Genomic DNA, 23,721 nt, shown 5'->3' on the forward strand with positions numbered 1-23,721 from the left:
TGACACCTAACAAAAAGTATTTTGATTGGTTAATAAAAAAGAAGTAAAATAATAAAGCACATTGTTTTACAGATTATTAAAAATACATTCTTGTTTATAGCAAGTATCTTATTTTTTACTGGACATTTTCCAAGGTCACCTTCTCTCCACCACTCTTTTTTGATATGGCCCTTGATTTAACATACACTATACTAGATACCTATCCTTCATATAATTTTTCCCAGGACACAGGCATTACTTGTTTCTTCTCTCTTCAAACCAAATCTTGTAGTTCTTTTAAATACTAGTTGTAATAATACTGGATTGTATCTTATGATACCCCTTACTCAAAATTCTTCAGCCTCAATAAATTTTATGGGAGTTTCCTCACACACAGAACTGGATGAAGTTCACACAGCTGTTTGAGAGCAAGGGCATTTTCCAGACCCCATTCTGTACTATGATGCAGTAACCAACAAAAAGCATCTTTCAAATATTTATGCTCTCTTTCATCTGCTGAAAGTCTAAGCTCTGCAAAGAGGTTTGTAAAGCCTCAATGTGCAGCCTGTGCACTCATTAGATTTCACCAACACATGCATTACCAGTGTAAGGAGAAACTGTGTCCATAATGGCAAAAAAGACTGGATACAGAACAGAAAACACCAATGCAGAGTTACACGCTTGGGTTCTGTTGAAGTCATGTGGAATTCTGCTACAGTGTTAAGGAAAATACCAGTTAAATTTAATCACATTTACAGCACTTCATTTGCATGTCCATTCATGCACTTAGTGCTATGCTTACCTCAAAGAACTTCTGTATTACATAGTTTCCAAACACATCAGTCATCAGTTGATAGGCTGCTTGCAGGATCTCATTAAATACCATCTGGCGCTCAGCTGGAGTAGCTCGCTCCAGCTTTTGCTGTATAAATCTAAGCACAAAAAAAGGTATATTATGCTTTGCATCAACAACAGGAAAACCTCTCAAACACTGTTTCAATGAGACACCTCAACACTCTAAAGAAAGCAGTCAACATTTATAAAATTTATTAAAATGAAAGTAGTACCTTTGCATATAAAAGGATACATTTTAGTAAAATCAAGACTTGAAAACCTGCATTTGAAAAGCATTAAAGATGAAAATAATAACTAAGTGACCAATGATGTACTGACAAAAAAGTTTTACATTCCAGATGCCACATATTTTGTTTTTTTAATCATTGCCTTTTTGATACCTAAATACTACAGTTTACTAGTCTAGTTATGAGGCTACTTCTACACTGAAAACTTCTACAAGCAGCTAAATTAATACTTTTACAAATAAATTTCTTAGGGAAGGTCAGCCTAAAAGCACGTGCTCCAATTAATGGCATGCTTTGTATAAAGGTGACAAGCATCTCACGCAAGTTGGATCTTAATAAGATCAAAGCAGTAAAATATTATTAACTTTTCTTGTAATATTTACCTAGAACCATGCTGGTCTTGGGAAAATTCAACAATATGTCCAACAAGGTCCCTTAGTTGAAGATTAGGGAAACGATTGTTTCTGAAATCTTCCAGCAATCGGCTGCGTCCAGAAGGCATAATGTCAGACCTACTGTAGCGGAGGCGCGAAGGAGGGAAGAGCTGGCTGGTGGAGCTAAAGAGACTGGAGGCGCTTGCCGCACTGCGATACTTGGCTTCGGCTCCGGGGGCTGCAGAAATATAGCGACCACTACCATTTGTCAGTCCTCCTACAAGGAAGCAGCTCTGTCAGTAACAGCCATGAGGAAAACAAGCAACAGCAAAACAGCAAGTGAAACTAAAACTACGGATACACCCTGGAGCCAAAGAAAACAACAGTGTTGTCTTGTTATTTATATTTACCTCATTACGGTTGGAGGAGTTAGATAGCTTTATCTTGCAGTAAATAAAACCATTCTCCTCCTCACTGTTATTTTATGTGAAGGGCACCAGGGAAAGAAATGTCATTAGAAGAATACATCAAGGCAAATAAAGTGAGCACCCACTCAGCCTCACAGAAACTTTAGAACTGGGTGGGCCTTAAGCTTAGTGGGCAGATTTCCACTTCACGAGTCATACTGGCTTATACCCTCGTTAGTAGTCTTGAAGTTAGCCAATTGTGTCAAAATAGACCATGAAATCTGAACTACCCTTCAGTCCCTACTGAGATACCTTTCCAGTTTATGGCATGTTAAGAACATTTTTGGGGAGGCACATGTGGTGCCTCTTGTCAAGCTATACCTGTCCTGCAGGTTATTTGATGACTTCAGCATCCCAAGCTCCCAATCTGGTACCTCTTCTCAGCACTAAATATGTCAAATTTCCAACCAGGTAACTAAGAATGCTTTACTCAATTATCAAACAACCACAAATAAAGTGAAGCTCCTTTTAGAAACATGAAGTCCTTTCCTCACTGCACAAACACTCATCACTCTAACTTCATCCTTCCTTACTAGGACCTGAATTGCCTGTGTCTAGGTCCCACTCCTTTGTGCTAGTGATTCCACCTACAGCTCTTGTCACTCCACAGTCCTGTGCATTTCTCCTCACACCCTGCTCTCTGATCAGTTCATGTCAGTCTGAACTCCTCCATGAGGCCTCTCCCCTCCACTTTATAACAGGCAGCAATTACCATAAAAAGCATCCAAAGCATCTTTCCTAACCACTGTATGACTTTTTTTCGAGGGATACTCTTAGTATACTGCAAGCAGAAATACTCAAAGGCAAGTCCCACATTGAAACCTCAATTCTACTATTAAAACCAAACTAAGGAAAGAAAAAACTAAACACTCCCTGGAAGTATTGACTATGAATTGGAAAAGGAAAGCATTTTGTCTCCCTGTCTAGGAAGTGACATTGTAATTAAAGCCCTTTCAAAGTCAACAGAATAAATATCTACATTTGAATTTAAAATAAATTGCAGTATGTGCTGTTTGAATGGTGCTCTACTATAAACGTAATTAAAAAAATTTAAAAAAAGAAAGAAAAAAGGGAATATAAGAGAAAAAACACAGCTGACTGTGCCCCAGCCAAGCCTTCTTTTGGTTGCAAGTATTTATAAGGCCAGGCAACAATGGTGGACTGCCAATGTATTAATGGTAAAGTTATCTTTTTCAAAAGGTCAAATTCTAGTACCAGAATCTGAGATGTTAGTGCTCTGCAAGACACATCAAGCATCACATTTATTGCACTGTATAGTACTGTGTCCTAAAATAGAAATAATAAATAGAAATAGTAAAATTTATTTTATAATTATAAAGTCTTCAAAATTCTGTGATAAACAACAATAAATACCTTATGCCCCATAATACATTTTAAAAACAACTAGGTTTTCTTTTAAATTAAAGCCTCTTAATTCTCTACAGCCAGGAAAATCTAATTTTTGTAACTATCAATTTTAGTTTCCATTGACAAACATTATAGCACTAACAAACTAAAGGGAAAAAAACCCCCAACATTCTGCAGCTAAAGCAGTGTGCAGAGTGATAATTTCTGCCATAATTTCTCCTCTAGGAATGGCTTTCTACAGAACAAAAAAAAGTTATGCTGCTGAAATGATGGTATCTCTGATCTGGACTATGTAAATACATCAGTGCAATCCTGGCTTCCCTGTATGTGCTGTGCAGTAACACTATTTAGTATCACGAGATGGCACCAGAGCCCATCTGAAAGGAAATTCTAGGCTCCTTTCCTGTTGCAGCAGCTCTATTACTTCACTGATCACATGCTCAATTCTGTGCCAGAAACTAATAGGGCAGTTTTGATCATGTGCTCACAGTCAACATACACAGAATTGCACATATGAATCAGAAATTGTTTCAGCTTTTTTTTTTTTTTTAACTGAGCCTTCGTCTCTATAAATTAAATGCAACAATTTATCCAGCAGCTAAAAAAAAAAAAAGAAGAAACTTGGTAGCTTTTAAAAAAATATGCTATATATGTATAATATACATTTCCTGCTCAAGAATTATTAAGCCTTTTTTCAGTCTAATTTGGGAACCATCACTTTTTAAGACTTGTAAGACAACTATGCTGCAACTGCGAGGCTCCTGTCTAGCCTGTGAGCCTATTTCAGACAATCATGTTAAGCAGGACAATAATACAGGAAGGCTGTATTAAGAAAGCACATCCATCAATGCCTAGAAGAACCTGTTGTACTCAGAAAGCAGAACCTTGTAAAACACTGTACACTATTATAAAAAAGAGTCATTTCATTAGTAATTAGCTTTTATTTTCACAACTTTTAATTACAGCAATGTTATGGCTCAGTGGCAGCTCTTCAGATTTGAAAAATGTTAAAACTCCCAAAACAAAGGCATATTGTCTTAGGTACTTATTACATGCAGATATAATTGTGAATACAGTGGCCTATTTGCTTCACCCAACTAGGAAAGTTACAGCCTACATCTTGTAAGTTATTTGGGGAACATACCCTACTGAATAAAGCTCTGAAAAATTAAAATACTTATTAGACATCAGTATAGCCACACAATTCCAAACTCTTGGGGAATGAAGTGTGCAGTTCATTCTTCAGATAATCAATTAGCTATCACTTCTGATTTCATGAAAGAAAGATCTCCAAAGCACTAAGTAATACTAAGCTGTTTTACAGTTTAATTGAACCTAAATTCCTGTGGCTAATCCATAGGGAGAAAAAGGCAGAGAGATCTAAAGGGGATATAGATCATCTAAATCAGAGCCTAAGTTTCAAGGACACGAAGCATGTTAAATTATTGACTTCTTAACATATTTCATGTTAAGGAGAACATGAAAAAAACATTAAAAACTAGATTCAGGCACATTTATTTTGACAGCATTAGTCTGTTAGTATTTATCGAAGTATTTTTTCAATTATTTCTAGTAAATAAAGACAGAAAACATCTACTGCAGAGTAACTTACATGTGTCAGCAGTACTTTCTAGGAACACACATAGATATAAATGCTTTAAACTTAATTTCTATGAAGTATTTGTTCATCTGTAAGTAGCTTAACCTCATCCTAAGCTAAAAGTTTCATCTTCATATGGAAAATAGAAATACACATGTCTATGTTGATTTTAGGAATCAATGCACGTTTATTATGCCTGGTTTACTGCAGCCCTACAGAGGAAGGATGCTGCCGAGGCAATGCAAAGCTCCCCATACTGCCTTACCAAGGGGCCTTTACTCTCACCCCAAATGACCATCTCTGAAAGTGAAACATCAACTCCAACTGTTAACAAGCTTGGCTCACAACACACAGGAAATAATTGCCTCCAAAAGCCCAGATTCTAGAAATCCTACTCTACCAAAACTCTACTCTTAAAATGCTGCAATGTACCATCAAACAGGGTAAAGATTAGCAATCTAAAAGGATTTTTTACTACAACGGAAAACCACTTACTCTTGCAGTTCCTTGTACTTGGGAGTGAAAGGGTAGTTCAAATTCATGACCTTACTGCTCCAACTGATTACAGTAAAGAAGCAGTTACAGACAACTGACAAATCCCTTCAAATACAGGAAAACTGACACTAGCACAAAGTCATTAGCACATTCCTATTTTAGGATGTTGGATAGAAGTTGGTGAGAAGAGAAAAACAGTAAAATGTCACAAATTTCTTGTAAAAGGGAAATTGTTCTTTTAAGCTACAAATTGCAGCAGTGTCTGACAAAGGGGTTATAAAACCATGCACCCTTTCCCAGTGTTGTGCTCTAGATTCTTGTGGCTGAAACAGGAACAACCGAGTTTGATGCCCATTTTAAAACAAGAGTTAAACTTAGCTGAACCTGTTGATACAAGCAGGCAGGACAAGTTTGGAAGGTGGAGGGAGAGCTGCATTTGACAGGCATTATCAGAATACCAATGGAAACTGCATGCAGACATGAACTTACAATGTTGTTCTACTCTGAAAAGTGACTACATGATAACCATACCCTTCTTAAAATACACTCCCTGTTAGATTTCAGGTATAACTTCTCACTTGGTGAGAAAGCTTTGATTTTTTTATTTTTATTTTTTGTATGTGAGAACAAAACATGCTTCCAAGAGTGGCTGATGAACACACCAGAATAAAAATAACAAGACAGACAATTAACTGCAGAAATAATCTTAAACTCTGAGCTGGTGTACTTTGAATGCAACTGTGCAAAAATATGGCACAGGGCAGAAAGGCTAAAAAAATTACTGCATTTTTCTCCATTTTTTGTGAAAGCAAATATCCAAAATACCTCCATTTCCAAATTATAGGCTGATTTTGCAATATTGCAGAAAGTTTATCAGTAATCAAGGTCCACTTCACTTGGAGGATGAAGAGGACACACGGAAGCTAACAAGGTTGTGTCAATTTTCAGAGTACAACTGTATATTCTGGCTGTTACACACTGATCTAGTACATGATTTTAACAAGCTATTAGGCTTAGTTGACACTGCCAAACAGTTCAAAATGGGTCAAAGTCAGTATTTAAAAATTTCTGCTGATAGAGGCAGTCCTCTATATTGATCACAGCCTATTTTCTCAGAACTGAAAAAAAAGTCTTTTAACATTTATCAAATGTGAAACAAACAAAACTTTGAATGTTTTAAATTTTAGATAATGCCTTCCAAAATTTGGTTTAAGTATAGTTTTCAGCAATATGAAAACTATGGTGAGAGTACTTTGAAAAGAAAGAAAGAAAAAGATTTCCATGATAACCCCATTGTCAGATGTTCAGAACTTTCTCAAAAGCCTCCATTTGGGCTGAAACTTTCCATGCTTGGTCTCAGCCCAAAGGTGCACTTTGTAGACCTGAAAAAGGAAAAAAGGTAAGTAAAAAAAAATAAAACGTGCTGAAACATCCCCTTGCCCAGTTTTATTTCGGGTATTCAGCACTTAACCTTGAAGGGGACTGTACTGCAAATGTAATATATTTTAATTATTTCACCTTGTTATACAAATTACTCACACATTTCTTACTTGAGGTGTATTTTGGCAGGCATTTAAAATATTTTTTTCTTGTTTTATTTGCACTAAGTATAGGGGATTATGCTGCCTATTGCAAGCATGGGACTGTGCATTGAACAGTTACTGGATCAATTGGCAACACAATCTTGAATTACATCCATTTTCACTGTATGATTTTAGCATCCAAATTAAATGACTGCAAATATTTGCAGCAGAAAAGAACTGTATTAGGTAACCTCAGGTTAGAGGCATTATCTTCTAAATATACTGTATAACTGTGGTGGGGTTTCTTTAGATCTTTTATTTTAGTTTATTTTTTAAAGAAAGGTTGAGCTCCCATGTCATCTTACTAGCCAAAAAAGAACATTTGAGAAATTATTTTCAGCATTCCTTAAAAAATACATTGAATAACAGAGAGCCACCACTAACAATGCCTTTGCTACTTCTTTGACAAATGCCTTGTTTTTGTCTCCTTCCATCAGCCTGGTATAAACTACTGTCTTCCTGACAAAGTATATGGGCCACGAGGTTGACTGATTCAAAAATCACCTTTCAATACATTTGACATTGAGAGAGAGCACTGCTCACTTTTCTACTTTATCATGGCAAGGGGCATTAATGAAAGTCACTTCACTGTTAAACACATCATCTAAAACATCCTTAAAGTAGTAACACAGTGGAGGAGAAACAAAAATAATGCACCTTTGCTTGTCATACTGTGGAAACATATTACAAAAAGGACCAACAATTCTTACTGGGCTCTCTACTGGCTTCTGTAAGGGAAGAAAAATCAGTTGTTGGCCGGATACTGCCAAAAGCTGAGTGCCCTCCTCTGTCAAATCAATGAGCAGAGGAATGTGCTCTTCACCTTTCAGGAATGGCCCCTCTTCATTACAAAACTGTTTAACAGCAAAGGTAATGTGACAACTCTTATGCAACATATATTTTACACATAGAAATACATACACACATACAAACAAAAAGTGTTTTTTTGGTTTTTTGTTTTTGTTTTTTTTACCTAAATGCAAACTGGATGAGGATCCATGTGATGAAAGTGATGGCGGTGGCGTAAGTGAATGTCCTGGCGTTTGGCTTGGCAGAGGCATGCCTATTGGACTTGGAGAGGAGGAAAATCCCAGACTATTGTAAAATGGCTGCCCTATGGGTGCTAGGCTGCTACTAGATCTTTTGTACAAGTCAGAGCTAGTAGATAGAGAATCTCTCCTTGTGGCACTACTACTTGCAGAACTGCCAACTGAAGAAGAAATAAAAAGACCCTAATTACACAGTGTCAACTGAATAAAACCTATCCCCAACTACAGCTGGGCAACAACAGATGCGATCACAATAATTACAGCAATCGTTATGACAAAGACAATTACTGTGATAACCACACATGCTTTTAAGTAAATCTAAGTGGGTATAAACATACCACTGGCAAGTATTTCACCAACGTTCATGTCTTTCAACATTTCACACTAGACTTCTCACAGTAATATTGCAGTACTCTGTTTTAGACGCCTGACTTCAGGCTTTGGGACAAATACGGAATTTATAAGATTAGATTACACTGTCACTTTATCGAATAAATTAGTCTCAAAATATTGCCACTAAATATATAAATTTTTTTCCACCTTAAATTATTAGTCAGACAGTGACACTCATTTCAGGAAAAAGTCTAGAGGAAATTAGTTGTTGTTTAAGGGTTCACAAAATAATTTATATCCTTGTTCAGGTGTTTCTGAACTTCCTCTTTTAAACCCCTCACCTGTAGGAAAAAATTACTACTTTAAATTCCCTACAAGAATTATGGCTCTCAAAGAAGTGCTTTGAAAAGATATAAAGAGGGAATAGGCCAAGAAAGAAGATGAGAAGCACAGCAGAGATAGGAAAATTAGGTGAGAAATTAAAAATGTGATTTTACTGCTATCAGTGTTTCTGAAAGTCAAATTAGACTTTGGATAACAGTGTATTAGTGAAGGACTGGTTATCCTGCACAGCATCATTCAGCAGGGTGACGAGCAGTCTAGGACAAATTAGAACAATAAAAAGTTTTAGAAATGTTACATTCTAGTAACTGCTGCATACTAGCAAAGTATTAAACTAGAATGCCTGTTTTAAACACGGACCATTATTATACTCATGAACCAAACCAAGATTATGGATATTTTAGTAACAAGTATCTTTCTTAAGATGAATTTGGAAAACTGATTACAACTATTGGCTACTTCAACTTAAAAAGGAAAGGTCAGAATTTTTACTTCCACAACCTTTATCCTTTTCAAGTACCTTCCTATTAAAGCTGGCAGCATGGCACAATATAAAGGTCGCCTGAAACCTCCCATTTTAAGATACTAATTTGTTTTCTCATACCATTAACCAGTTGGCTAATATTTTTCATGGCAGGAACTTGCTTGGACAAAATTTTTAATAGAACTTCTGTCTAAACACTGCCATTTAAGCTATACTGGCAAAGTGTTTTATCCTTACCAAAATAATCTAGCTACCTCTTTGAGAAGTTGATACTTTCATGCACTCTGACCAAATATGCCAGCAACAGGAGACCTTTATTTTCACACTTTTAGACTGAACTAAAAATCTTTGCAAGATCACAGTTCATCCAAGTTCAGCACAGATCTGCTACAGATTTATAGCTGAAAACTTAAACTCCTGACCATACACTGCATGTCTGAGATGGTTGGTTAAGGTTGTGCCATGTCAAAAACTGACTTTGAAACTGCTGTCCAAGATTCTACCTTGTGTTGGAAAGGCCCATGAGGCAATGAGGAAAGGCAGTTTTCTATTTCAAGTGCAGAGGAGACAAAAGCCAAACACAAGAAATAGACTAGGGAGGGGGGGAAAAGCGAAAAAAAGAAACCAGAAAGAGGAAGAAATAAAGGTAAGACAAAGGGACTGCAAGAAAAACTGGCAAGCATTTTCAGTGGGACTGAGGATGAGAAGAAAGCAGATCTGAAGAAAAGTTAGGCTGTAGAAGGTATATGTGACTGTGGGGCAAAAAGACTGGAATAGTAAGCTGATGATAGAACATCACAGAGCACAAGTAGAAACAAACATAGTTAGGAGGGGGAGGGAAGCAGGAGATAAATGTTGCCTGGAAACTGGGAAGGAAGACATACTAGAGGAGAAACCAGAAGGAAAAGATACCAGACTAACTAGGCAAGGAGATTGAGAACAAGAAACCAGAAGAGCAAATAAAGGCAACAGTGTAAAGAAATCTCAAGCTTTGAGACCAGCTCTACAGGCTCTGGCTCAGTGAACCATATAAATGCTAATACAATGCTACATGATGGATTTCTATTTTTCCATCTTTCAGAGTTTCTTACTCAGCTAAATTGCTGCAGCTTAACAAGTTACCATGAACCAGCTGAGCTGCATTTTCACACACACAAGCAAAGCTCACAAAACAGAGAAGATAATTTGCATTAGCTTACTCTTCTTCCCCCACTCTCTAAGCTAATCCAACTCCTTTACAGTTGTTATAAGCCAGAAGGTGGCATCTGGAAAGCTGCCATAGTTGATCTAATTCTTGGCTACCTGTTAAGCTGCAGTAACTTATCATCATGTACCTAAACCTTTAAAATGGAGTGTGAATAACTTTATTATAGAAGAACAAAGACTGTAAGTACATACAGTCACTTATATGGTATGCTAGCTGCTTTCAGTTATTTTGTTCAGTCATTCAAGCTAGAACATGCTCACCTTTGCATTTTTTGCAGCTATATTTGCCCCCGTGCAAAAACTGAAAACATAAGGGCAAAATATGTTCTAACATCTATCAGTCTTCATGGCTGTATTTTAACTGAAATTTAACCTTTTCAATACACTGATGGGAGTTACAAAGAAGCTGAAACCTTGGCACATAAAAAATTAAACTTGTTTTCAATTTGCCTCAATATGCATGACCATCACTTGTTTAAGTGGTCATCTGTGTAATTCAAATCATATATATACACAGGTCAGAACCCTAAAAAATAAATAAATAACCAGGAAGCATTTTTGAAGTGGCTGTTAGGGCAAATACAGTTTATACTTGGCAGAAGGGCACTTTCAATATACTTTTATTCTAATAACACTACTAAAAGTATTTCAGGTTTAGATAGCACCTTTCATCAGCACTTCTCAAACTGCAAAAGCATAGAGTTCCTGCTTCCCTGTGCAAACTATCATGTTAATTAAATCACCCTGGATACTGCTGCAAGATTTCAGCATGTGCTCTCTGTGCTGAGGGCTTTGGACAAAGCTCTGGAACTGACTCTAGCTAAAAGAAAAAGGCTTCACCTCCTGTGCCAGAAAAAGTTATGCTGATTTTCTTAAATAGTTACACAACTAAAATTTGTCTTCTATGGAGGTTCTTCAGATAATACAGGATAAAAACTTTAATGACTTAAATCTATTCTGCCTGGAGACCTTAAATAGTTTGCGCTGTATTAAATATATATATTTATTATCACTATCTACCACTGTAATGAAGCTGTACCTGGAGTGAAACACAGCTGCTAAGGACTCACTGAAACCCTACAAATAGCTCAGGAAAAATTACATTACATAATATACACTTGGACAGCACAATTTTATAAATAAAATTTACTTGCTGTGACATCAGTGAAAATTAAGAAAACCTACATTACTGAGTAGCCTCAATTTTTATTTAAATTCAACATGGGATGTTTTGAGTTTCCTCTTTAAAATTAAATACTGGACAGCATCAGTCTAAAAACCTGATTTTTGACTTCCTAGCATTAGTTTTGTTAAAGTAAATAATTTTTCTGATTATTTTATGAAAAACAACTCTGAGAAAAACTCTGTGTTGGTATGCAGTATATTTGACGTCACTAGTCACACTTAGTTACTAAATAACAACTACCTGTCTTAACATTGAAGGGTGTGCTTTTCCTTCTGTTTTTTATCCCCTATATATTAAGCCATTTTGCAATATTTTGCAGTATTTTTTTTTAATTACTTTCTTTAATGCTAACTTTCCTTAATTTTGAAAAGAATACTGTTAAGAGTACATACAATTCCCCCAACTTCTACCCATCTGCAAGATATGCAAGATTAAACATGCTGCCCTGATTTCATTAAAATAATGCTAGTAATAAGAAGCAATTCAGTGGTGTAAACTTAAAAATTAATAGCAAAAGGAAATCTTTAAAATAAATGTTTCTCTTGCCTTACTAAAACTGAATCTGAAATATAAGAAAACCTACCTTGCATGTTTAAAAACTGTGTGAATATGAAATTTCTGCTTTAGAGCAGAAATGTGACAGAATGATTTTATTTTTTTTTAAGTACAAACAAGTTGGTTACATTTAGGAGTATCTATTTAATTAATTAAAGGCCCCAGATGTGCATAGAACTATTTAGGCTTAGCTATATCTAAGATTAAACCTGCTAGAGTTAACAAGGACTATTCATGGGTATTAAGTATTTCTGTTTTATAAATCCTTAAAAAATGTTATGGAAAAAAACACTTCAATATTAGATCAAATTTAGAAAGTCAAATACTGTTTAATTTGTTCCCAAAAATTATGAATTTTTCTAATATGATAATTAAAACAAAAAAAATGTATATCTTCACTATCATCAATTGTTACTTTAACCAAATAATGAAGACTTCCTTGAAAATAAAAGCAGCTTACTGAAAAACAGTAACAAACTTCTGGGGCAGAGTACAGTGATCAGCATGGAGAAGTATTTTGGAGATACCTGTGACTACAGGATACTGTTCAAAAAATACATCTTTGTATACAGAACCCAAGTTAATTTAAAAAGCTTTTCTTATTCCCCTACAATTTATTTTAAATTTGAATAACCTATTTTTACATTGTTTTTAGAAATGTATGTATATATATGATGCCTGATACAGATACATTTTTTTGCTTAGCACAAAAGTCTCACAGAATGTCCTCACTATATTAACAACCTACCTGATGAGCCAAATCCACCAAGTGCAGAGCCGATAGCTGCTCCTAAAGAGCTGCTACTTCCAAAGCCAAGAGATGTGCTTCCTGGTTGGCCAGGACCATGTGAAAAAAGGGAACTGCTCTGGGAGTTATTGGTCAAAGAGTTACTGCCATAAAATGAATTGGATTGTAGGCTACTATTTGTTTGCTGTTGCTGTTGCTGTGGCTGGGCACCAAGTGGCCGAAATAGACCGTTCGTGGCTCCCGCGAGATTGTTTGCTGTTCCTCCAGCTGAAGCAGCTGCAGCTGTAAAACACACGTTTTCAATCATAATTACTCTCTCAAACATTTCTGACTGAAAATGGATTATTCAGAACTAAATTGTATTTTCCTGAAGCCCTCTTAAAACAAGCAGAAATTCACATATTAAAGGATTAAGAGACTTAATAGTATTACACAATCTTAATTACTCAAGGCAAAAAGGTGAAGACAGCACATGTTTTAGGCTAATTAAGGCTGCAGAAGCGTTAATGTAATTGAGGGAATTTTCAGTGTAAACATATAAGACATTACTGTTTACTGAACTTTATATATCCCAAGTTGCAGTAGCAGAGTTGCAGCTAAGAGTCATTCAAAGACATCTTCAGCTACTGCCAGAAGTGAGTTCTGCATAGAGAAAGAAGCTGATAGATTAACTTAAAATCAAATTTTCTGAACAGATTAAGTTAATTAATCCAGGGTTAATATTCTGGATTTTAATTTAACAAAGACAATAAATGGTTCAGTAAAGTAATACTAGATCTTACAACTGGTAAAAAAGAAGGAAACTAGAGACTTTTGATATAACTAATTCTCCTCATTTGCTTTCCATTCTACACAAAGCTTTCTCCTTGCCACATTTTTCAGGAGAAAATAAATTTCAGGAGAAAAGCATAGCAAGGCTCCAGAGCAGTCCATCTTCTGCCAGGCCGAAGCAATGGAATGATGCTTCCTAGAGGACACCATTTAGGGGACTAATGAGAAGTGCATGTTATAATGCATGGGGAGAGGTAGGAGAAAATGTTGTTATCTGACAAGTAACATTTGCAGAAACATGCCTGTGTACGTATGGGAAGAGGACTGTAAATTCCAATTAAAAATGGAAAACCCCATCTGTGAGAAAGAACAGTCTCAGAGAACAGGAGGAGACAGAATAATAAAGCAAGCATGCACAGTATATCCTTCACAACCAGAAAACTTCACAGTTGCATTAAAAACAACAATCTCAAATACTAATCAACATTACTGGTAAGATTCAACAAAGAATGAAAGAAACCTCTGTGCAGGATTAAATATTTACCTGCTTGTGCTGCTGCAGAACTGATTAGAACAGGAGTTGAGGCCACCAATCTGACTGGTGCGCCAAGCCCAGTTCTCGCTCCAGGGCCTACTACTAAGGCACCAGTCTGATCGTAATAGGCAGTGGGAGCCAGCACTTGGTAGCCTACACAACACAGGACACAAAGATTAGTGGTATAGATAGTATCATACAGTCAGCATTTCCTCTTTCCTTGAAATATTCTAACCACAAGCTATAAACCAGCATTTTTGCCACACTGGCTTTGAACATCAACTGAACATCAAAGAAAAAGCAGTAAACATCATGGCACAAAATCAGATTTAGAAATGCTTCAAGTAATTTTTAACAACTAAAATAACTGCTAAAATTAGCTGGCTCAAGTTGAACTTATTGGCAAGGTTAAAGTTTCTAACACCATAGTGAGAAGGCACAGGTACAACTCAAATGGCAGTGTTTGGATCATTATCGAATCAATTTCTTTCAGCTGTTTAAAATACACTACATTCCTCTTGTACTCCTTTGTACATGAAGAAGCTACTGAGACATGCACAATTAAAGGGTTGAGCTAAATGCAAGTCTGGGAATTCCACACATTAACTATCCACACTTAAAAGTCCATCTGCAAAAAACACATTAGGAAATGAATGCTGTGTGTGCAGGAGTACCTTGGACCAGTCAGTTTCACAGGAATAAAGTTGACTGTAATCCAAGCATAACACTTCATTCAGTTGACAGCTAAGAACTGGAACTGATGCAGAAAAGGAAGAGGAGTTGAAAATGGAGAAAAGCAAGCCATAGGAAGGAATACAGAATACAATATATGAATGAAGAAAAGCAAAAGAGACAAAAGAAAGCCAAGCAAAAAAAACCCCTTTACTTAGAACAAGAGCATTAATTTTAAAGCTCTTTATAGTTATAGTGAAGTAGATGAATTGGAATAAGAATCCCTAAAAAATGGAAGACAAGCTACAATAATCTAAGAAATGGTGCTGATATTCAAAATATTACAAATTCTAATTGTTAGGTTGACTATTCTTATGAAGCAATAAAACAAAACCCAATGGAATTTCAATATTCTTCCCATGTTCAAATATCTACTAACACTATTAAGAAAAAAAGACAAGATTGCAAAAGTCACACATCTATTTTTGTAGATGTAAGAAAAGATTTTGCATTCTATTTTAAGTCAGTTGCTCCCATCAGTTGCCTTGTATGTTCAGAACTAGGTCTAGCTCAATTCTCTCTGAAATATATATGTACCTGAACATAACTGGACCTCTGATTTAAGCTAAGTACCACAGTCACCAGCCTTCCAAGCCATATTTTCTCCTCAGTTTCTAGAACATCTCTGTAATCTCTTCTGCCTAGATACACTCCAAAAAAAGAGCTGGAAACATCATCTGCCTTCTGGCCTGGTGGTTACAGTGCTCTGCAGGGAAGCAGGATACACAGGCCCAAATTCTCACACACTAAGAAAATATGAAGATTCAGAGGAGACTCAGGAAGCACTGAACAGGACAGGAGCAATGACAGTCCAGATCTTTAGGTTCAATTCACAGTTCTGGAGGTGAATGCATCATATTAATTATGAAGAATCATAACTGCTATCATTCTAAACCTGTTTGTTCTCACTGCTCACTACTTGCTTTGCATTCTAGGCACATCTACCTTTTCTTTCCCACCAACAGCACAAGAAAAGAGTTGTCCTCCACATCATTTGTCTGAAAACCTGGCTAGTTAAAACCAACCAAAATAGGTTCTTACACCTGAACTGGTTTGAAAATCTTTGCTAGAGATGCCACTGCCTCTTCCACCTACAAAAATGTGCTCTGCTCTACTCCTTCACCACTGAGAAAGGTTGCTACATTCCCAAGGTACAGAAAGATGACAAACTGTTTTCTGTTTTACTGTCATTCTGAAGCCAGAAAATATTAGATTAGTGACACAGTAGGAAAGCTTGTTATAATATGTGTTCCTGAACACATTAGCAATGTTTAATTACCAGTACCTACATAATTTCTGCTTTTACTCATAGCAGGTTCAACTGATAACACCATGTTGGTTCTGCTGTTTGTTCCTGCTGTATCATATAAAACTAATTTTTCAGAAGTCAGAATTGGCTAATGCTTACCAGTATTTGCCCTGCCCATCTACCCTCTTCAAATGCACAAACCCACGGATAATGCTCAACTGTTTAACTGCTATAAACCCACACTGATTTTATGTTTACACCCTTTGATTCATCTAAAACTAATATACAGCTTTTTATGTGACTTCAGGCCCACAATGTAAACAAGCCTATTTTCCAATGCAAAATACCTGGAGGCGGGTAGGGGAGATAACTTACACTTTGCATAAATTAAATTTACTGAAATTAATACTTATGCAGTTTAATACATTAGTATTAGATTTAATAAAATAAATTACTCATATGACTGCTAAATTGAAAAATGGAAGCAACCTGCCCTTGCTCTTTCTTTGCATTACAAGATGCCCAAGCCCCCTTGATACTTCCCTGACATTATATGAACCTCTGATCCACCCACAGACAGTTCACTTAAAGTAATGATAAGCTAGGTCAAGACCATCCAGATACTGTCACAGAAGGTTCAAGCTATGCATGAGAACTGATGGATTCATCTGTTTCCAATTTCTGAAATACATTCTGAACCAACACAGGCCTTAGCTTTCTACTCAAATTTACTACAACAAAGCAACACAGAACCTACTCTTTGTGAAATTGCTAAAACCTTACAAAGTGCACCTGCAGTCTCAAAGGTATAAATTTGCTTTGATGTCAAAAATAAAATTTCAGAGAGACCATTTAAGATCAGATTGATAACTGAAAGAACGGTTCTCACAGCAAAACTTTGATCTTCTTCTTCTTTCCTTTCTATTCCACAAATTGTGCCTTATCCCAGAAAGGTGAGCACAAATCTAGAAACTTCCCCTGCCTTCCCTCTTATCCGACATAAGGTGGTGACTTGGCAGATCTCCTCTTTAATTCCATCTCCTTGTTTCAGTTTTTATTACTTTCCATCACATCATCTCTCCCTGTAGCTCTGCAATTTCCTCTCAAAATTAACAATTATCAAAGCTCACTTCAGTGCCTTCAAGCTCATTGTGGTGTTCCCACGCAGTCAGAAAACTAAAACATATGGTTTCCTAATCAGTTCCTAATCACATCTTTTATTTTAGAGTTCAATTGCTCTATCTACACTTACTGTCTCCATATCACTAGGGAATTTGAAAGTAAGCAATCTAGTTTATCAATATGGTGTTTTGCTGAAAGGATTTCTAAATGTCTCCAGAAATCACAGACCTGAAAAACTTTGATTCTTACCACACAAACCTTGAATACACCTTAAGAATGAGAGGAAATGAAATCTGTTTTCTTGGCTTATGCAGCTGTTCCTTAGTATTGCACAGATCCATCCAGCAATGCAACTTCCCCCAGTGATGACACACTAATGTATGTCAGTTTGCTACTTCTCTCTACACAATTTAACAGATGTAACACTCCTTACTGCCAGCTCAATTATGTGCCCCTTTTAAAAATGCCATCCTCTCCCCTCCCCAAGTCTCTTTCTCCAAAACCTGAACCCCTGTAACTTTTTGCTTGTTCTGAAGAAAATATGCTCAGCCTTATCGCTGCACATCCTCTCACAAATCCAATGCAAAACTTACTATCCAGCCAGTAACCCATTTATACTTTCTATAACCACTGTAACTTTGCCTATACTGTACATCTGCCATAATGAAATTTGACTTCTGTTTCATACTACCCATTGCAATGTCACACTTCAAATTCCTCTAGGTAATAAAACCAAAAAATGCTAAATCAATGGATAGAAATTGTTGATTTTAATGTTCTACACATGGGTGTTTTTTCCCAGACTACTCACTTTGTATGTCCACCTGCAAGCCAGATGCACCATGATAGCTTTACTGTGGGAGTTCCATAAAACTAAGTTGTGTCTGACCTAGTCAGTGCAGAGCCTCTAGTGGGATTTGGCTGACCTGCTGTTATAGACATCTATTTTAGGGTAAGCTGAGCAGCTCTGCAGTCTCTTTACAGCAACTGCAAAACGGAGCTCTCCACTGAGCACAATGACTCCTCAAACAGTCTCCTGACTTTAGATGATTAAGCCAAGCCCAGAAGTTGTCTGTGACGAGGACTGCTTTTATTCAAAAACAGAATGTATACTGATTGTCCTATGAAACTGGGAATAACCTCTGACACTCTCATTCAGGCACATACACTCAGGCAGAAACACTTTGTTTTTTAAGAATCTTTGTTACTGAATGACTTGCTCAATTAGGATAGGTAGAATTTTAAACGGAATTGAGCAACTCCAATGCAAAATGCATTTCACATTAAGTGGTTTTAAAAAAGAACCCAAAGTTTTACCTTTTATCAGCCTTCCAGTACCCAGAGGGGCCTACAGGAAGGCTGGAGACTTTTTTCAAGAGCATGAAGTGATAGAACAATAGGGAATGACTTCCAATGGAAAGACTGTAGCTTTGCACTGGATATTAGGAGCAAATTCTTTACTGTGAGGGTGGTGATGCACTGGAACAGGCTGCCCAGAGAGGCTGCTGGCACCTCACCCTTGGAGGTGTTTAAGACCAGGGTGGACGGGGCCCTGAGAAACCTGGTCTAGTGGAAGGTTCCACTTCCTTGGCAAGGGGTTAGAATGAGATGATCTGTAAGGCCCCTTCCAACCCAAACCATTCTATCATTCTATGTTTTTCTGAAAGGAGACTTAACATTGACATTATGTGAAAGGTAACCTGGATTTCAGGCACTTTCTCTCTGCATGTAGAATGAGATGGGTATCTTGAATGACACAGGAATACACACTCCTAAATAGTTAAAAAAGAAACACCTTAAATATCAAATTTCAAAATAAAGGCATTAAATAGTTGGGATAACATGAATTTCATCCAACATGAAGGCTGTGACAAGAAGAAAGCAGCTCAAATAATTTCAGGACAGCAGCATGGACAAGCTGAACAGTATACTCTCACTTGCTAGCTCACCATGAAGTCAAACTAAACATATTCTCTCTGTAAAGAGTATTTAAAAGATTCAACCTCTATTTGGACCTTCATTTTCTTGTAAAACATCTTCCTCCATTGCAATATGAATTCTGTACTACTTGATCTTGTTTATTATATTACATGTGTTGATCAGTGGTTGCTGTCTGGGATTCACTAAGCCACATTTTGGTATCTAGATATTACTTAGTCATCTTGACTCAATTTTAGAATAAGTTAATAGAAAAAGGCATCTCTGGAGCCAAACTCACTTTATCCTAAATCAGGAAACGAAATTAGAGGCAGACAAATCAAAAGTAGAAGTTCCTATTTCTCTTTGCTTGCTATAAATGGAGCCCAAGCATCTCTGTCAAACACAGACACCAAACCAAGTGTATGTAATGAGATTCCTACATATAAAGGCATGTATTCATTTCCTCAACCTTCTTACCCTAAAAAGAGGAATCACCAGCACTCCCTATGACTCACTACAAATCCAATCTGGTGAAGACTGAAAAAATATATGTCGTTCTTTATATTTTGAGCCTTATTCCCTGTAACAGTGTGGTTGGTAAGGCTCAAGTCAGTTGAACACAATTCTATTATAGAACAGTCTGAACTATATTCCCAAGAATAAAGTTCTTCTCTGGCCATCCAGGCTTGCAGCATCAGATGGGATAAATCTACCATGGAAATTGAAAAAAAAGGCTCCTGCCCTCACAGAAAACCTTTTGGGGCTTGTGGAAGAGGGAAAAAAAAAAAGATTTCAAATACCTTCTTCAAAGGACACTACTGAGTTATGTATGCACTACTGAGGTTATGTATTTAACCACTTAGTATTACCTTCAATCAATGATCTGGAGCAGGGGGAAGATTATGGGTTTTAAGAGCTAGTCTTGAGTTAAGACAGCTACTACTCCCAATCCAAAGTATGAACTAATAAGTAAATATAAACAAATATACACCACACCCCTCTCAAAAAAAAAAAAAGAGAGAAAGAAAAGGAAAAAAATTACAGCTAAGCCTTTGAGGCTTGTGCAAAGATGCTTATTAACATCTCTCACATGCCTCATTGTTTGTAGGCCTTATCCACTGCTTTGGTGAGGTGCAGGAGTACCACTTGGCAGGTGCCAGGACAGCACTTTGCTGATTTCTCATTTTAGGAGAAAGATATTAAAAGCTGAAGATAACTGCTGCAGGAGAAGAAATGAAAACTGTAGTTACAAAAGAAAACAGACAAGAAAAACACAACAGCCAGTCAGCTCTGCAGCAAAAAATCTAAAATGTGCTCATGGAAGGCCAAGTGAACAGTACAGCCCCGGAGTATGCAGCAAACAACTCTAACTCCAGGCTGCAGGGCATCTCACAGTGCTGTTGACCAAGGAGAGCACTTGTACAGGGGTCAAAGAATGTATCAACATTATCTAACTTAACTGTGTAAAAACTTTAGCCTTCAATCTAAAGATTGGCCAAGTACACTGAAATTGCTCTTGCTCAGGTAACTGTACCCAACACTTAGAAGTGATGCTGAACTTCAAGCTAACCACTCCCCAACACATGAACCATTCCTCAGGACATCAGCCATGCACACTAAAAGAATCTGAGGCTCCAACCTTTGGAATGCTTCCAAGCATTTTGTGATCTTCAGATATGAACAAGCAGTAATTTTCTTTTAAATTTCTTAATTTTGGATTCTGAGTTTTAGATATTATTATGTCCCAAATAAAAGTTATTCTAGCAAAACTTAATGTTACAGAGGAACCAGAAAACACACGACTTTTTATGACAGTATGTAGTTGCTTCATTATAGATGAAATTATCTTGTAAAAATCTATTATATTTCTTGTGCATACATTTTTCACAGCAAATACAGAGAAAATGCTCCAAATAACAAATGCTAGGAGTTTCTCGTGCTCTGAAAATACTGTGCCAGTATTTTAAACCAACTGAATAACATAAAACTATAAAACTCAGCTCTAAGCAGCTTATCATAAACGTAACAGGACTTGGTTAATCTCTTACCTAATAACACCAATATTGTTACTTTCCATGAGTCTCTAATCCACTGCTAACATACATACCTGGCATGCCTGTAGCAAGACCCTGACCAAAAGCCAAAGCTGGATTTGCTGCTGCAGCTGCTGCAAGTGACTCTGCCTGCTGCCCTTGCTGCCCCTGGTTGGGAGTGAGCGGGCGCTGAGTTGCTCCAGCTCGCAGGACCTGGAAAAGGCCAATACAACACCCCTTCCTTAAAAGGTAAGGAAGCCAATCTATTATGTGCTAACAAAGGTCTAGAACAGTTTCTTTGAGTATTTGATGCCTCTCAGCCCTGATTTCCACTCTGGGAAACTGCACCTCGTTGGTTTCCAGAATATACACATACAAAGAATAAAAGGTAGATACTATTTTGCTGACAAACAAGACCATAAAATTTCTGTCCTGCTTTGGACAGCAGGACTCTGGCATGTTCCATCAATGGTAATGAGTACAAAGGAAGGAAGAAAATCTGTAAGAGTGATACATTTTACAATCTACATTATTTATTAACTGAACACCTGACCTTCCTTGATAAACACATTTGTTTACATTATTTCCAGGCAATTGAATGATGTAAATTTGAGTATTTTCTGCACTTGTAGTAACTTGTCTAAATAATTAACACTCCACTGCCAAAAGTGCTGTAAATAATGCACCCACTAAATTTTAAATATAACACATAACACTCCATCACCATGCAATGCAGGCATATTTTATTACGTTCTGACAGTGAATATCCAGGAATCTGATTGAAAAGCAATCTAAATTCTTGCAACTATACTTCTTTTGGTTAAAATCAACTTCTTCAGGTCTGAAATAAGGGAGAAATATAACTCACAATATATTCCCACAAAGAACTGTGTATGTTATTTGCATGAATCAGTTATTAATTTTATAGTGAAAACAAAGACACTGTAGAGATGATATACATTCAGTTACCAATGCAGGTCACTGATAAAAACAATTAGCAGAAAGAAATATCCACCTGATTATAAAAATAGTGATGAAACCCCTGAAATTATGTGGTATCTCAGACTTCTTATATTACATTTCTAATAATGGCACTGAAATTAACCATATTGCTGGTAAAATATTTGAGATGCTTACGTTCATTCAAATGTAAAATTTTTGTAAAATTTGGGGTTTTCCTTTGTAAAAATTGCAATTCATTTATACTGGAAGCTCATACAACAGTTTAAAAATGTAGTCAGAGTAACAATAGAAAATTAGAATTTTTTAAAAAAATTACTTAAAGAAACGTAATTTTCAACAAGTTCTTGCAACAATTGCTTGCTCTTGCTTCACCAAGGCAAAAACACCATATGGCACATGGTGATCCTGCAATACAATTAATGTCACAGAAAAAAAAGCTGGGCAAGCCTTCCTCCCTGGGAGGCAACAGAACTACTGGTAACACTTTTATTTCCCTATTTTTCCCCTACTTTTTGACAGGACAGAAAAATGTGTAACATTCAATCTTCCAGCTAATTTATTAAAAAACAAATCAATTTTTTCCCAAACTTAAAAGAAACAATATCCTCCTAAAATTGCCAGAATGTATATTTCCATCCCTTTATGTCAGTTTTCTAGATTAAACTTTACAATAATTTGCTACACAGGAAGCATCAGCTATGCACATAACAGCACAGCAACCTGAAGAAAGCAACTATTTTTAATGCTTATTGTCTTAAGAAACAAGACTGTAAAATAACTTGAATATGGTATGAGACAGTGACAATCAGTAAGAAAAGTGTGAGTTTTTAACCTTCTTTTATCATACAATAAAACACAACACCTAAATTATGTAAAATTTTCTAGCAGCTGACCCTGACACACTGGAATGTTAAGGTCAGGCCCCTCTGCTTTTCATGCTGAACGTACCGGTTGCTGTCCCTGCTGTGCCTGGGAAGCTGCTTGCTGATTTGCTGTGGTATTTGCTGCTGCAGCTTGCTGCTGGAATAAATTGGCTGGATACACCCCCCATGGAACACCATAATACTGAGGCGGAACCACAGCAGGACCTAAAACCAGAAAGCATGATTATTCCATCTAGTGCAGCTGCTTAAAATACTGTTTGTAGCATCCCTCATTGATCCATCTTCTCAGTGTCAGAAGAGAATAGGTATTAAAAAGAAAGAATTCCCTTATTAGATAAAATGACACATGAATACAAATGGGTTAATTAAAAAAAATTCACACCAAGTCATATCTTCTCTATGAAAAAATGAATACCCTTGTGAGACTCAGATGACAAAGAACCTTAAAGCATTCAGAGTCTGTGTACCAAAGAACATTAAAAATCAGTTTTCATGGCTGAAAGAAAAGATCATTTCAGAACATCACAGAATGAATAAAATTTATCCTCCTGATAGTGATGTACTGAGACTTTGATAATCTGTGGTTCCTCCTTTCTGTATGATGCCCTTGCTCATAAACACAACTATTTCATGTGCCTCCCCTGCATTTACATGATGCTCT

General features: G+C 36.6%; 1 protein-coding gene across 15 annotated transcripts in view; it reads right to left on the reverse strand.

Annotated features, from left to right (window-relative positions):
• Positions 1 to 23,721, reverse strand: part of PUM2 (pumilio RNA binding family member 2) — a 74,903-nt gene that overhangs the window by 8,817 nt on the left and 42,365 nt on the right. For 13 of the 15 annotated variants that reach the window (XM_015621214.3, XM_015621210.3, XM_015621212.2 and 10 more), the window contains 7 exons: positions 23,125 to 23,264; positions 21,288 to 21,426; positions 14,167 to 14,310; positions 12,852 to 13,133; positions 7,922 to 8,158; positions 1,445 to 1,712; positions 782 to 911 (listed from right to left, as the gene is read on the reverse strand). In XM_015621214.3, the coding sequence (XP_015476700.1) occupies positions 782 to 911; positions 1,445 to 1,712; positions 7,922 to 8,158; positions 12,852 to 13,133; positions 14,167 to 14,310; positions 21,288 to 21,426; positions 23,125 to 23,264 (1,340 nt within the window). The remainder of the gene's footprint in view (positions 1 to 781; positions 912 to 1,444; positions 1,713 to 7,921; positions 8,159 to 12,851; positions 13,134 to 14,166; positions 14,311 to 21,287; positions 21,427 to 23,124; positions 23,265 to 23,721) is intronic. The other 2 variants (XM_015621211.2, XM_015621215.3) reach the window with 1 other exon arrangement.

This window comes from Parus major, chromosome 3 (genome assembly GCF_001522545.3).
Source record: "Parus major isolate Abel chromosome 3, Parus_major1.1, whole genome shotgun sequence".
Taxonomy (NCBI): Eukaryota; Metazoa; Chordata; class Aves; order Passeriformes; family Paridae; genus Parus; species Parus major.